General features: G+C 33.2%; 2 protein-coding genes across 3 annotated transcripts in view; one reads left to right on the plus strand and one right to left on the minus strand.

Moving 5' to 3' along the window:
* The first annotated feature begins 3,562 nt into the window (after positions 1-3,562).
* Positions 3,563-8,033, plus strand: LOC121429795 (transmembrane protein 254-like). Its single transcript, XM_041627028.1, has 4 exons — positions 3,563-3,850; positions 4,439-4,542; positions 5,497-5,556; positions 6,484-8,033. Exons 1-4 carry the CDS (start codon positions 3,764-3,766, stop codon positions 6,602-6,604), a joined length of 372 nt encoding a protein of 123 aa, XP_041482962.1. The 5' UTR covers positions 3,563-3,763; the 3' UTR covers positions 6,605-8,033.
* A 1,286-nt stretch (positions 8,034-9,319) lies between these two features.
* Positions 9,320-14,306, minus strand: part of LOC121429605 (multidrug resistance-associated protein 5-like) — a 30,274-nt gene continuing 25,287 nt past the window's right edge. For both annotated transcript variants that reach the window (XM_041626720.1, XM_041626719.1), the window contains exons 24-28: positions 13,312-13,471; positions 12,708-12,786; positions 10,894-11,007; positions 10,254-10,418; positions 9,320-9,452 (exon numbers count right to left, since the gene is read on the minus strand). In XM_041626720.1, the coding sequence (XP_041482654.1) occupies positions 9,345-9,452; positions 10,254-10,418; positions 10,894-11,007; positions 12,708-12,786; positions 13,312-13,471 (626 nt within the window). In that variant the 3' untranslated portion in view covers positions 9,320-9,344. The remainder of the gene's footprint in view (positions 9,453-10,253; positions 10,419-10,893; positions 11,008-12,707; positions 12,787-13,311; positions 13,472-14,306) is intronic.

The following is a 14,306-nucleotide window of genomic DNA, read 5'->3' on the forward strand; positions in this document are numbered from 1 at the left end:
AAAATGAATGGTGAATTGCTATCTGTTTTCCTCAACTCACTCTCTTCTGTCTCGCGACATTTCGCGACTTCGCATTGGTAACCACAATTGGTCATGAGTCATAATAAGTCGAGGAAACCCAACGAAATTTGAAAACATTGCGGCCAGCTTGAAGTAAAACGGCCGTCATGATGACTGACGTTACACAATAACACAAAGGAATACAGAGATGGGGAAAATATCTCGAAGAAAGTATGGAGAAAAAGAGAAGAGAAGGCTGCACTGTAGCCCGTGCTATACAGAAAGAGGTGTTTCATTTACGGTTGTCCCAAAAGGAATTGGGGGCAGTCGCAAGTATAGAAAAGGCTACGATCTGTTGGAGGTATTTGCGGGGGTATTTGTTGGTCTAAATACCTTTCGAGATCTCCCTGCTTCTTCATAGTCTTCTGATTTTTTTATCAAGATCTTAAAAGTGATAAGTGGTATTTTACGGTATATTTTAGTGAAAATTGCGATTTGAAAAAGATGCTTTTAGCATCATTTACCATACTACTTAATATAATTTATTACATAAGTAAAAAATAAAATTAAAAAAATCAGCTCGCGTCAAATCAATATAAAATTATCTTTGATTTAGACCCAATGTCAATAAATTGTTCCATTTGGAAATCTATTTATTAATATGTGATTGAAATACAAAAAAAAACAAGCTCAAACTCGATCACATTCAATGTTCTGAAAACAAGGGTCTTAGACTTATTTTTATTTTGTTAATTTTGTTTTACTTGTCAATCGTCCTCGTAAAAGCATCGACCACTTTCATTTTCACAATGCAGAATATTGACGATCTTATGAAACCACATGCTAGTAGGGCCAGTTAAAAAAAATACAATTTGAAACTAGATGATGAATGGATGACTGAATAAATGAACGAATGAATGAATGAATGAATGAATGAATAAATAAATAAATAAATAAATGAATGGATAGATGGATGGATGAATGGATGGATGCCTGGATGGATGGATGGATGGATGAATGGATGAAAGTGACTGACTGAATGAACGAACGAACAAACGAGAAATAAATGAATAAATATATTAATAAATATTTTAAGTAAGTAATCAAATTGATAAAGATATTATTAATCAATTAATGGATTGAACAATACATTGCTTGCATCAATGATTCAATGGATGAATGAATGAATGAATGAATGAATGACCGAACAAACGAACGTATGAATAAAGGAATGAATGAAGGAATGAGCGAACGTATGAATGAATAAATAAGTAAATGAATGGACGAACGAACAAACGAATGAATTAACAAATTGATTAATCAATTATGTTAAAGTAGTTAATCAAAGTAGTAAAGATATTATCAATCAATTATATTGGATTGATTAATGGATTAAAGTTTGCATGGATAAAATGAATGAAATATCAAAAGGGATTGATGGATGGATGGATGAATAAGTGAACAAATAAATTAGCCAATGAATGAACAAATTAATAATAAATGAAGGAATTGATGACCGAATTATTAATCAACCAACGATGGGTAGATGAGTGAATGAATGAACAAAATATGATGAATGAACGAATGGGTTTATGATTAAATCAATGGATTACGTAGAAATACAAAGACATTCATGAACGACATCACCTGCATTTGGAAATATTTTTATTTCTGTTGTTATAATTTTCCTTAAATTCACGTAAACATTTAATCTCTTCCAATCGATATTTTTTTCATATGACGTTCAAATCAATCTATTATTCTCTAAATTCCTACCATTATCATTCATGTTTGGATATTTCTCGCTTTTATATTAAATACATGAAACACATGATAACAATCTCAAACCCAATTGAATATTGTACGTACATCAAATTCTGTTGAGTTTTTGAAGCATTTATAACGTCCTTATAAATGGTTTAGAAATCAACAACTTTCATTTTTATCATAATAAGAGATCTTATGAAACCATTAACGCTGGTAGGAAGTAAAGCTCAAAATAAATAACTGAATTACTTTTTCAGTGATAACATTCTATTCAGTAGCCTTAAATTGAGCTTATTTATAGAGCGTCATAATGATAATGATGAGAAAGGAGCACCAGCATAAATAGGTTTAGTTCATCAGGCCTGCAGTAATTTGGAATGAGAATTTTCCATACTAATTCGAAATGCTCACAATTTTTTTTTAAAACTGAAATATACTCTTTGGGTGTCTTACTATATGTATATAAGCCACAGAATGATCACATTTTTAGGCGAAGGAAGAAAGATGGGAGATAAACAAAGTGATAGTGCCCCCAATGCCCTCAACTTGAATTTGCCCCTCTTATCTTATATACCTCTTATCTGAAATCTTTATCCCAATTAACAATCGTTAGACTTAAAAGCTGAGAAGCGGGGATTCTCTGTTATGACGATTGTCATCTCAAAGTCCCTATTACTTAACTCTGCTGTAGGACTGGCTCCGCATGGAGAGGGGTGGGGTGGAGCAAATGTCCGGAAGTGATCTTTCGGCTGGTCAAAAAAAGTAAATAAGGGGCAGATATCGGAGAAAAGTGATAAAACAAGATAATGTAATATAATTTATTTAAAACGGTTAATTGAGTGATGCGCAGGGGTGGATCCATAGGACCGAATAGGCAAGTGCCCCAAGTTTTAATTTTCGTACATCAGTCCCCCACCAAAGTCAATCTTCGAGCCGCCCTTTGGGAAAATTAACCTGTACTTTTTAAAGAAAAAAGGGACGTCATCTTTACATCATCTTTGCTCTCCCCACCCCCACATCAAAAATTCCTGGCGCCACCCCCGCCTTTCCATTTTAACACCGACCCAGGAATGAATCACATATGGAACACATCCAAAATAACATAGGCATTACATGTAGTTATTACAAACACATTTCCATTTATACTTTAATTACTGTATCACTTCTATCTGCGGACTGTTTTCATTTTTAAAAAGATTTTTGATAATGGTTATCAAAGGCTATATATTCTGCGTTCATTATATAATGTCAGAGTTTGGGGATGTATATAGGGGTATAATGATTTGAACGTCGATCGAAACTGCTTCAAGCGAATTCATGTTGTCCCGGCCATATCTTGTTCTATATTAGGCGATGCTCCTGATGAGGGGTCGATTGCACGAAAGGGTCTTTGCAAGAACCGTCTTTCGTGTCGCCCATTTATTATGATGCGCCATCATGTGAAATGCATTTTAAAAATAAATTACCTGCAAACATATTTCATTCATCAGTTAAAGTAAACGAAATCTTTGTTTATAAAATGATGTGATATATCATGAAATTGTATACAAATTGATTTAAATGCTAGATAACAAATTTTATATGTTAATCATTCATTTCAGAGATATCCCGCATACAGCGCGTCATAAAAGATGGGCGACACGAAAGACGGTCCTTGGAAGGACCCTTTCGTGCGATCGGCCCCTGACTTCTGAATCTTTGATAAGAAAATAAAGGTGGATTCTGACCCTTTAATCAGATAGGCTAAAAAACAATACCACAATAGTATACATCAAGTTGATTAACACTACAATCAATTGGGGTCCAAATATAAATACGAGCATGTCGAATTGTTCGTTATCCCTTGTTTGCGGGGTACAGAGTGGTATAGATGCATGCTTGCGCTTGCATTATCTTGCTATTAATGAAATCCAGTTTTCACTATAAGAAATTTACATCTGCCTGAGGTCAGGAATATTGTTTTATTTCTTCTTCGTATAAGCTACCAGTTTGTAAAATGGCGCAAATTATTGGAGCTAATTATTTTCGGTTACCTCGTTTGATCGTGATGTTACTGGTGATCGTAGGCCTTGCGGTGTTACCGGTGAGTGAATTTAGTTGAATATTTTTCATGAAACAAAATAATAGTTCAGTTATTTTCGCTTACAAAGTTAAGGGACTTGAACCATTGGATATGATTTCTGCGATCAAATTATCATTGAAAATTAATAATTAAATTTCTTCATTAAATTGCTCACCGGGTAAGTTAGGTATATCAATGAAAGAGAAGAAAACAGATCTAGGTTCTCTCTTCTTTTTTTTTCATTCTCAAGCAGTTCGAATATAATGATTCGCTTCATGCTCTCTTTATAATAATAGAAACTTGTTTTCAGCGGAGATGGGACCGTATTAAAGATACAGATGTTGTATACATTCCACAAAGTGCCATTTTCTCGGATCTGATGTGCATTTCAATACATTACCATTTCATACACAAATTATAATGCAGTAAATTAATGTTGTTGTTTTTTTTATTCATCTATGAAGTATTACATATCTATGTTCATGATTTAATGATTAGTATAGGCCTATTAAAATTGCCATTTTTATTTGTAATTACATCGCAATTCAGCTCTGATGTTTTCGGTTTTTTTTAATAATCATTTATCTACTGATCTAACCCTTCATTCAGATATGTTTATACATCCCAGATAAGATACCGTATGATGCTCTAGGACCTATGGGTAAAGTCCTTTCATACCTCGCTTTTGATATACGTGGAGTTGTAAAAATAGCGTAAGTATTTCAGTTTCATATGTAATTTACATGGTACATATACTGTTAGTTTTATTTTTTTTAAATGTTTTGTTACTCAAATTAAAAAATCCTTTATAATCAGCTTAATAATTGTTTCAAAATCACGTAATTTACCACATCTTGATAGGTCATAACAAATTTTGTATCAAACATTATTTTGTATTTATGCAAAGCTGACGCATATTTCGATGTGGTTGAAAACACTGGAGTAAAGATGGGGGGGCTTGGCGGGCTCTGCCCCCCCCCCCCACAAGTTTTTACGAGCAAAAAAAAAGAGAGAAAAGGAAAGGGATAAGAATGAAATATGATATTATTTTCTTAATATTATGTTAAATCTATCACAAACCTGGATTTTTTTTTGTAATTAAAATGTATATATATTTGCTCGCTTCCTTCGCTCGCCCGCAACTTTTTAATTTTGCGCGATGCGCCATATAGAGCCGTATTAAAAACTGTTGGCACATTACGCCACTGGTTGAAGACAAACAAATAGAATGGTAATTAATTATCAATCAAAACAATAACTTACGTTTATTTACCAAGATTTCCTTTTCCGCGTTTTTTATGTGTGGTTTAAACTGATTTATATCGATGAATGGAACAAGTATGACGAATAAGGTGGGGGAAATAATCCAATATGTAATGAATACTTATAACATGAACACCCATACAAGTACAAAATATTTGTATCTAAAGATTGACATCAAATATTACACATTGTGGTTTTCACAGATATACATTTGAAAAATGTATTCACAACCATTTAGTATTATACAATGGAATTTGCCACACGTTAGTTGGTAATGATAATATTTGTTTTTACAAAATGAGACCGCCATCTCAAATCGTGGTACTGTAAAAAAAAAATCACAATACAATCTGAAAAGACTTCCAAAAGTACGATTATCATTTTGAATTTTGTTTCTTCTGCAGATGGTATGCTATACTTGTTGTTCATGTTCTAGAGGCTACATACGCTTTTGTTTTAGCGGGGTAAGTAGTGCAAACATACCTTACGACGTCTAAAGATTACAAAATATCAAAGTTTTACTTTTTTTTATAAATATTATCTCTCTAAAAAGAAATCTATTGCTTGTGCGGTCTGCTCTTTAGTAAATCATTTACTTACATGTTTAAACCAATCATGATGCAAAATCAATCAGCAAAAAATCACAATCATGTGGCCATTTTTACTTTTTTGTAAACGGTTTTGGAAAAAAGGGGGGGGGGCTGAAGCCCCCCGCCAGCTTCCACGGCCCCTGTAACCCATGCATAACTAGTAAGATATTCGAGAATGATCTGTAAATGAATAATCAAGAAAGCGAAGCGGTCGGGGTGAGAAATGAGTGTGGTTTTTATTTGGAAACTGTAAACAAAGATTGTAATATTTATTTTATGTTTTTTTTTGTTTAAAAATGATATGAAACAAGATATTTTCTGACATTGCCTTTTCCTAATTGAATAAAAGTGGTATAATAATACCATAGTTAAACGGCCAAGACCTACTTTTCTCCCACCTCACCCATCATTTCACTTGTGTCATCTTTTTTTCTCTCTCTCTTTCTTCACTTACAAAATCACTGTGGCGGTTGTCCCAGGCCTAGCTCCGACACAACCCTCATTTTGTGACTTCAATGAAAATTTAAATGAAATTTATTGAACATTGTAAATGTTTCTGTGTGCATGAGTACTTCTGCCATACACCATTGGCAGCAGAACGGCTTTGAAAATGGGGGGGGGGGCTGACTATGCAAAAATCACAATCAGATGGTCATTTTTGTAAACGGTTTGGGGGGAAAAAGAGGGGGCTGAAGCCCATCCGCCCCCCCCCCCCGACATGCACTACCCTCTGCTCACCCCCCCCGATCGCCTTTCCACCTCTTCTCATCTCTTTTTAATTATTTTTTCCCCTCTTTACAGAAAAATTGGCGTGGAGGGGTTTGCACGGATCGCTTGGTTCATATCTACTCTATTTTTCGGATTTACATCTCTCTCAATACTGCACGCTGCCAGGGAAAAACCTTCCAAACATCGAGTGTGACACCTCCAAAATAAGAGTACCTAAAAATCATAAGCTAGCGAAAATATATATTTGGGAAGGATTGGGGGACAGGATAATCAGATTCGGTTCAATGAGAATGATGAAGTGTCGTTTGTATTTTCGAGGGTTACCGTTTCAATGGTTACAAGGGCGCCAAACTTAAAGGTTTTTCTCCAAAGGAAATACGTGTGGGGATGTCAAGGCATTTTATATGATCTAAAAACGGAGAGTAAAAAGATTTGTATGTATTTCCATTCACAATTTCTGGTGGTTTTTTTTTTTGCAATATGGATATTTCATGTCAGTTTCATCTGCAGTGTAGTGCCTGCTCTTATTCCAAGGCGCCTATATCACGATTCGACCAATATTGGGGGTTGTCGAAATCACGGGATATAAGCATAGGAAGACGAGACAAAAAAACATTGTGCATTTTCTTTGACGCTCTTTTCTCTCGAACTCTTTTGCACGTCCAAATTTCGAAAGCCCCTTATAATATTGTATGCCAATGTGTGTTTTCTCTTTATTTACTCTTAAACGTATTTGAAAAAAAGTGTCCCTCATTAAAGTTATTTCACATTATTCTTATAAGTCTGATAATCATGTTCTTTATTGCAGTCACTTTTTGTACAATGTACTTCATATACCAATGTGTAATGGCAGATTAGATTAGAGGAAATTAAACACAATATTTGTATGTATATCATAGAACACATAACAAACAAAGAAAAGACAATCAACATTCGTGAACCTTTTTTCCTCAGAAATATATTTGTTAATTTAAAATATATCTTTTTTTCTTTGATCAAAATGCATATACATGATTGTATAAATATCGGACACACAAAGTTATGATATCAAAATATAGAACTTTGAGTACATTCTGACAAATTGCGATAGTAAAGTTGGGTAATATTTTCCATTCTTAAGGCAAACTGTGTACATTTGCAGTAATATAGTATGTTTTTAAAATGTGAAATACAACATATATAAAGTATAATAGTTAAATGAATAGCAAATGCAACAATTGTTAGATATCACAATTAAGAAACGGTTAAACTTTTAATGGCACATTGTGAATAGCTTTATATATACGTGAGCTTTTCTCCATGTTCGCCTTTAGCAGAAAGATTATAAAAACTGCACCTGTAAAGATGCTTCCAGTATATTATTGCGATAAAAGTACTAAGATGAACGGCTTTATGTAAAGAGTACATTTCATGATTATTTCATCAAGCAAGACAAGTTGGGCAAAGTTGACTGCGAGATATCATCAGATGGGGAAGATTACTCGAATGAATATCATCCAATTATGTGATTAAGATGTTCTAGGAGACAAATTCCAGAACTTTTTATTAGACCATACTGAAACTACAGTAGTCGACAAAAGTAATTAAAGGACAAGTCCATCCCAACAAAAAGTTTATTTGAATAAAAAGAAAAAAAATCCAAGAAACATAACATAGAAAATTTCATCAAAATCGGATGTAAAATAAGAAAGTTATGACATTTTAAAGTTTCGCTTAATTTCACAAAACAGTGATTTGCACGTCCTGGTCGGTATGCAAATGAGGAGGCTGATGACATCATCCACTCACTATTTCTTTTGTATTTTTTTATATGAAATATTCCAATTTTCTCTTTATCGTCAAGTGAAACAACAATCATTCCTCCCTGAACATATGGAATTAGCATTGTTTAATATTAAATGGTTCAGACAAGTTGGTCCATATTGTCAAATTTGTAAATAAATGAAATAATGTATTATTCAAACAATAAATTACAAAATAAAGAATGAGGGACATCATCGACTCTCTCATTTGCATGCTGAGTTGTGCATAACACTGTTTTTTGAAAAATAAGCGAAACTTTAAAATGTCATATCTTCTAATTTTACATCCGATTTTGATGACATTTTCAGCTTTATGCTAGTTTGATTTTTTCTATTTATTCAAATCAACATTTCCTGTGCTGGACTTAACATCATGTCCACACACTTGTAAAACACAAACTGGCAACTTTTTCATTCGCGTATCTTGTGCTCGGGCAAGGCGGTACGTTTCCTGCACTCTAAATTGCAGGGATTCAAAATAAATGTAGTTACAGACCAATCGAATTTGGGATTTAATCTTAATGATAAAGATTCTTTTCTAAATCTCAAAAGATTAAAATTCAAACCCATTGAGAATTATTTTTTTAGGATTAAAAGTGAATCCCATAATTGATTGATCCCAACTACAGTCAACCTGGGTTTATTTCAAATCCCTGCAACTTAAGAGTGCAATGGCACATTCAGGAGCGAAAAGAGCAGAAGTTTAAAATATCTTGAAAGTTTATCAAACGCTCACCATGCACCAGTCACCATTTCATGAAACTTACAATTAGCACTGACAAGTTGTTATTTTCTGAGAATAAATGACATGTGCTACTCCGCCAATCAAAATCAAAGATTGACTGAAACTATCTATGCTGACAAGTTTCATGAAACATCTCGGAACTTCTGTTCTTGTAACTGTATTTAAAAAAATTATTATTATCATTTTTAGTTTTTATTTATATTTCATTTTATTTATTTATTAATTCATTCGTTTATTTATTTATTAATTTATTTTTATTTCATTATCTTTTTTTGAGGGGGTCAATTTTATCATACAAATTCACTTTATTTTATTTTCTATATATTTACTTGTACGGTATATTATTTTTTGGGGGGAAGGGGTATAAAAATTGAATATTCTAAACGCTACGATGATTTATCTTGATTGCCCTGAGAGTCCGCAGCGGCCAGCATCCCACTGAAGATAGATGATGTGTTGGCTCGTAGGGACGCCGGTGAGTCAAACTCTGCCACCTGTATGGATGAAAAAGTATATAAGCATATTCATTCGATATATTCGAATAAAAAAAAAACATACCTATTAGAGGGATACTTTTTACTCACATGAATTAAATAACATTTCTTTTAAAAAAGAAAAATGTGAAAATATGCCGAAAAGTATCAAATTAAAAAAGAAAAAGGATCTTGTTACTTAAATGCAACATATTTTTTTTCTTTTTTACAAGGGCCTCTTTTCTAAAATATAAGTATCCCTCTGAAAGGGAATCTTATCAAATTTGAATAGATTCTTTTTAGAGTTCATGAATGTGAGGGGATGCTATAGAGAAAAGAAAACATCAGGATAAGGGAATATTACAAAAATAAAAATGGAAATAAACAAGCCAACAAAAAAGGATAATCATAATACGAGAATCCTGTTGGATTTTTGTGTGAAGTTGTTATGAAACACGACGACCCTTATCTCAAGGCAATGCTACTTCTCTCCCCCTTCTCTCAATTCATGCAAAAGAAAAAAAAGCACAATAAATGCTCATGCATGCACGCTTTCATGAGCTTATGGGATTATCATCATAGCATCATATTTTAAAATTAATTTAACCACGCCTCCAAAAAATAACAAATAAGAATGAAAGAATTTGTAATGTCAATCAGTAACTAAGATAAAAAGATGACCATAAAAGAAGTTAACAGAATATACATAGTAAAATACAAAAACGCAAAAATGAAGGGAAAAAAACAAATACAGAATGGAAGAAATCAAAGAGAGAAAAACAGAAATAAACAAATAGACAGATAATGAAGAAATATACAAACCTTCCCGTCGTCCATGACAAGTATCTTGTCTGAGTCGAGTACTGTATTGAGTCGATGTGCTATAGTGAGTGTAGTACAATCATTAAAAGCTGTTCTTATTGTTTGTTGGATCAAGCTATCTGTTTCTGTGTCGATTGCTGCTGTTGCCTCGTCCAAGAATAAAATCTAAAATAAAGAATAAGTATAATATACATATATATTTTTAAAATCTTAATTGTCAGGCCATGGGGATTTTTCATGAGTTCAATTCAATTCAATTCATTAAATTAAATTTATTGAATTGAATTGAAATTGAATTGAGTTACGAGGTGGAAACATACAAAGATAACACAAAGTGGTTTCTGTCTTCTTTTAGTTACTAATCTCATAATCCGAAGCATGAATCGGCAACAAATTGCGAGATTCAAACAATAATTCTGATTGGTTGACTGTTGATAAATTGTTTACAATGCATATTCAATAATGATTTTGATGAGCGAATGTTATTCTGCAATTCGTTGTAAACGTCTGTGTTGCAGGAGAACGCTGAGTTCATTATCTTTAGGTTCCAAAATTTGCTATGGCCTTAAAATGGCCTTATTGTTTAACGTCCAAAGAATAACTTCTGCACTCACACATCTACAGCATCAGATCCACTCACCTTGCTATTTCTGAGTAAAGCCCTCGCCATACACATCAGTTGCCTCTCACCAACAGAAAAATTATCTCCTCCTTCTGTTACGGGAGCCTCAAGCCCGCCCTCTAGTGAACTTATCTGAATAATACGAATTTTAAACATGAAATGAAGAGTAGAACATAATAATATTTCACTCAAATCAATCAATTTACTCCTCCTTCTGTTACTGGGGCCTCAAGCCCGCCCTCAAGTGAACTTATCTGAATAATACGATTTTTAGATATGAAATAAAGAGCAGAACATAATTGAATTTGAAATTGAAATTGAAATGGTTTATTCAGAAAACTTCATCGCAGCCAAAGGCTGAATTGCGAAATTCTGTACAAGGTAAAATACAAAATATATACAATAACAATTGCTATAACAAAATGACATATAAAAGTAATGAAATAAATAAATGTTATATGTTGTAAATTAAGAAAGGAGAAGATTAGAATAATTTTATACATGGGATAACAGTAATATTGGATAGTTGTAACCACAATATGATTCTGTGGGGATAAAGTCAGTCATTCATAAGCTTGCATGAATAAAATAAGAAACAAATTATAAACAAATGATATTTCTTTAAAGAATTGAATATGAAATGTAACTGAGCCGGAATAAGGGGGAAAATGAAAAAAATGTTGATGAGGTTGGTAAAACTGATTAAAGGACTTCTGTCAATGAGTTAAGTAGTATTCACTTGGCTTACACGGAAATAAGAGATATCATAAATCTAATGATTGATTAAATATTTTCTCGCTGTATATGTATAAAAATGGAATTAGCATACTAAACAATTATACCAAGATGGGATAAAACAACAATGCCCATTGAAAACAAGCAATGCTAGATGTGGTAAAAGTAATATTAAGTACATCATGTAAGCTTGATTATCGTAATAATTTTGCTGCAAAGAGTCGTAACCAGAATTTAAAGCGAACGAAAACATTATATTATATTAGAAGATAGCATATCAATTTCGCCTTTAATAAAATTTATTATGCATAATTTGGATATCATTAACACATTGATTGCCTGTTGAGAAGTTGTGTCGTGTATTAAATTAAATTAATCGTAAATTTTGAAATTCATTACATATTCGATTGACTGTTAAGTAGTCGGACCATGTATGGGACAGCGCTTTTTCGACGGCGTTCTGTTCTACAGCGTATTTCAGTGTACATATTGCTGTAACGTAGTGAACGTTTGTGGACCGCCTCTCGAGTTGGAGGTAGCCAGTCGTGAAAGGGGGAGGAATGAAGACTCACGCCCTTTGCCAGTCTCATACATAGTCCTTCTCTCCGCTTATCTAGAGTAGATAGGTTAAGCAGTTCTAGTGCATGGTCATAATCTTGGTAAGCGGGCCCAAGCATGAGGCGGAATGCGCGTTTTTGTATTCTCTCAATTTGTTTTCTCTGTGATGCGTCGAGTCCAGAGTGCCAAACTGGTGCACAGTACTCTAATGCTGGACGAACATAGGAGGTATAAATTACCTTCAAATCATCAAGGGGTAGTTTGAATCCCTTGAGGATGCGCAACATATGAAGCCTCAATAATAAAATTGAGCAAATAAAATTTGCTCAATATCAATATCAATATGTTTTGTAGGCAAAAACACTACCCCTGCGCATCAGAATTAGAAAAATTTTAATGTTCATGGAATCATTGGTTTTAATCTGTTGCCGACTGTTTTAAAACGTTATTAGCAATCAATGAACAAGTTAACGATTGAAGTGACACAATGTTCCATTGAAAACAATGATTTTATGGTAATATATGAGTAAATAACTGACCTTTTCCTTCATGTACGCCTTTTCTAGAACCTGCCACAGATCGACATCGCTGCTTTGACCAAACGGATCCAAATTATATCTACATGATATTTATGAAAGGGGCAAGAAATTAATATGAGAAAGGATTTAGTTGCTTAAGATATCATTCTGTAAAAAAAATACACCATGGAAAAGTGACCATGATGATAATGATAATGGTGATGATGGTAATGGTAGCGACGATGACAATGATGATGATGACGACGATGATGATGGTGATGATGATGATGGTGACAATGATGATGTTGATGATGATAATGATTATGATGATGACAATGATGATGATGAGGTGTTGTTGTTGATGATGATGATGATGATGGTAATGGTTGTGATGATGACGATGATGACAATGATGATGATGATAATGATGATGGTGTTCTGTTCCAATTTTACAACTGTTAGATCAATTTTAACTGTGGCAACTCTGCTAACTCTGTTTGTTTCAAGAAGCGGGTTAAAAATCAATCACCAATTTGCAATCAATTTCAAAATTTATAATTGATTTAGGGACCGAAAGTAGACTTGCAAATTGATCGCAAGTTTCTTGCAACTGCCCAATACTTACCGAACTGTACCGATGAAGAGCACCGGATCCTGAGGGATAATTGACATCTTTGATCTCAAATCAAAGAGTCCTAGTCCCGAGATGTCTACATCATCAATACTTATAGACCCCTTGTCCGCTTCCACCAGGCGAAACAAAGCAACGCTTAAAGATGACTTTCCTGTCAGAGAAATCGATTGAATTCGTAAATCAATTTTCAATGCTGAATAATTTCATTTAAAATAATCATAAATAACAACTGCAAATACGCTATAGAAGAAGAAAAAGTATACAAGTAAAGTAGGGTATTTGTAATTAAATGCGATTACAGTACAAAGTTAAAATACAATGGGCTTGTGTATCAGATAACAAATAAAGGAAATACAATCATAAAATAATGATATTATTAATTTCATCATCCTCATCAACATCATCATCAGTATCTTTAATTACTATTGTTATCTGCATTAAAACTATAGGGGGATATGACGTTCTGGAGATCAATGGGTTTATTTCGTAAAACAATAGAGAACAGAATCTATACGCTAGGGGGATTTTTAATCATGTGAGGGGAAAAGGGAATTCCCCTTAACGTTTGTCTTTTTTATTATCATTATTATTATCATTATCACCATTATTATCATTGATATGAATATCACTATCATCATTATCATCGACAACAATACTATTGTTACTTCTATGATTATTATCTGTTTCTGTTTTATGGTAACTTCTGTAGGAACTCGGCAGGACCAGCGTTTTGCTGGTAAACGCCAAGCTGGTATTGAACCGAATTCATTTATTTTCCATTAAAACACAAGCAAAATCAAGAATATACAAACTTTACAAAGTATAGAAATTAATCATTATACAAATGACGTATCATACTTTAAAAATAAATGCAAAATACATATTAGAAAAATTGGATGCCCATGGAAGCAGTGTGCTTGTTGGGTTAATCAATTACCTCGGAAACATTTTCTTCATTATCATAATCGTTATTTTATTTCTTGAAA

This window comes from Lytechinus variegatus, chromosome 16, assembly GCF_018143015.1.
Source record: "Lytechinus variegatus isolate NC3 chromosome 16, Lvar_3.0, whole genome shotgun sequence".
Lineage (NCBI taxonomy): Eukaryota > Metazoa > Echinodermata > Echinoidea > Temnopleuroida > Toxopneustidae > Lytechinus > Lytechinus variegatus.

What these genes read in the sequence shown, in the direction of transcription:
- LOC121429795 (XM_041627028.1), top strand. Translation starts at nt 3,764, where the DNA reads ATGGCGCAAATTATTGGAGCTAATTATTTTCGGTTACCTCGTTTGATC. An exon ending in TAGGCCTTGCGGTGTTACCG is followed by an intron (nt 3,851 to 4,438) that starts GTGAGTGAATTT and finishes CCCTTCATTCAG; the next exon opens with ATATGTTTATACATCCCAGA. An exon ending in TACGCTTTTGTTTTAGCGGG is followed by an intron (nt 5,557 to 6,483) that starts GTAAGTAGTGCA and finishes CCCTCTTTACAG; the next exon opens with AAAAATTGGCGTGGAGGGGT.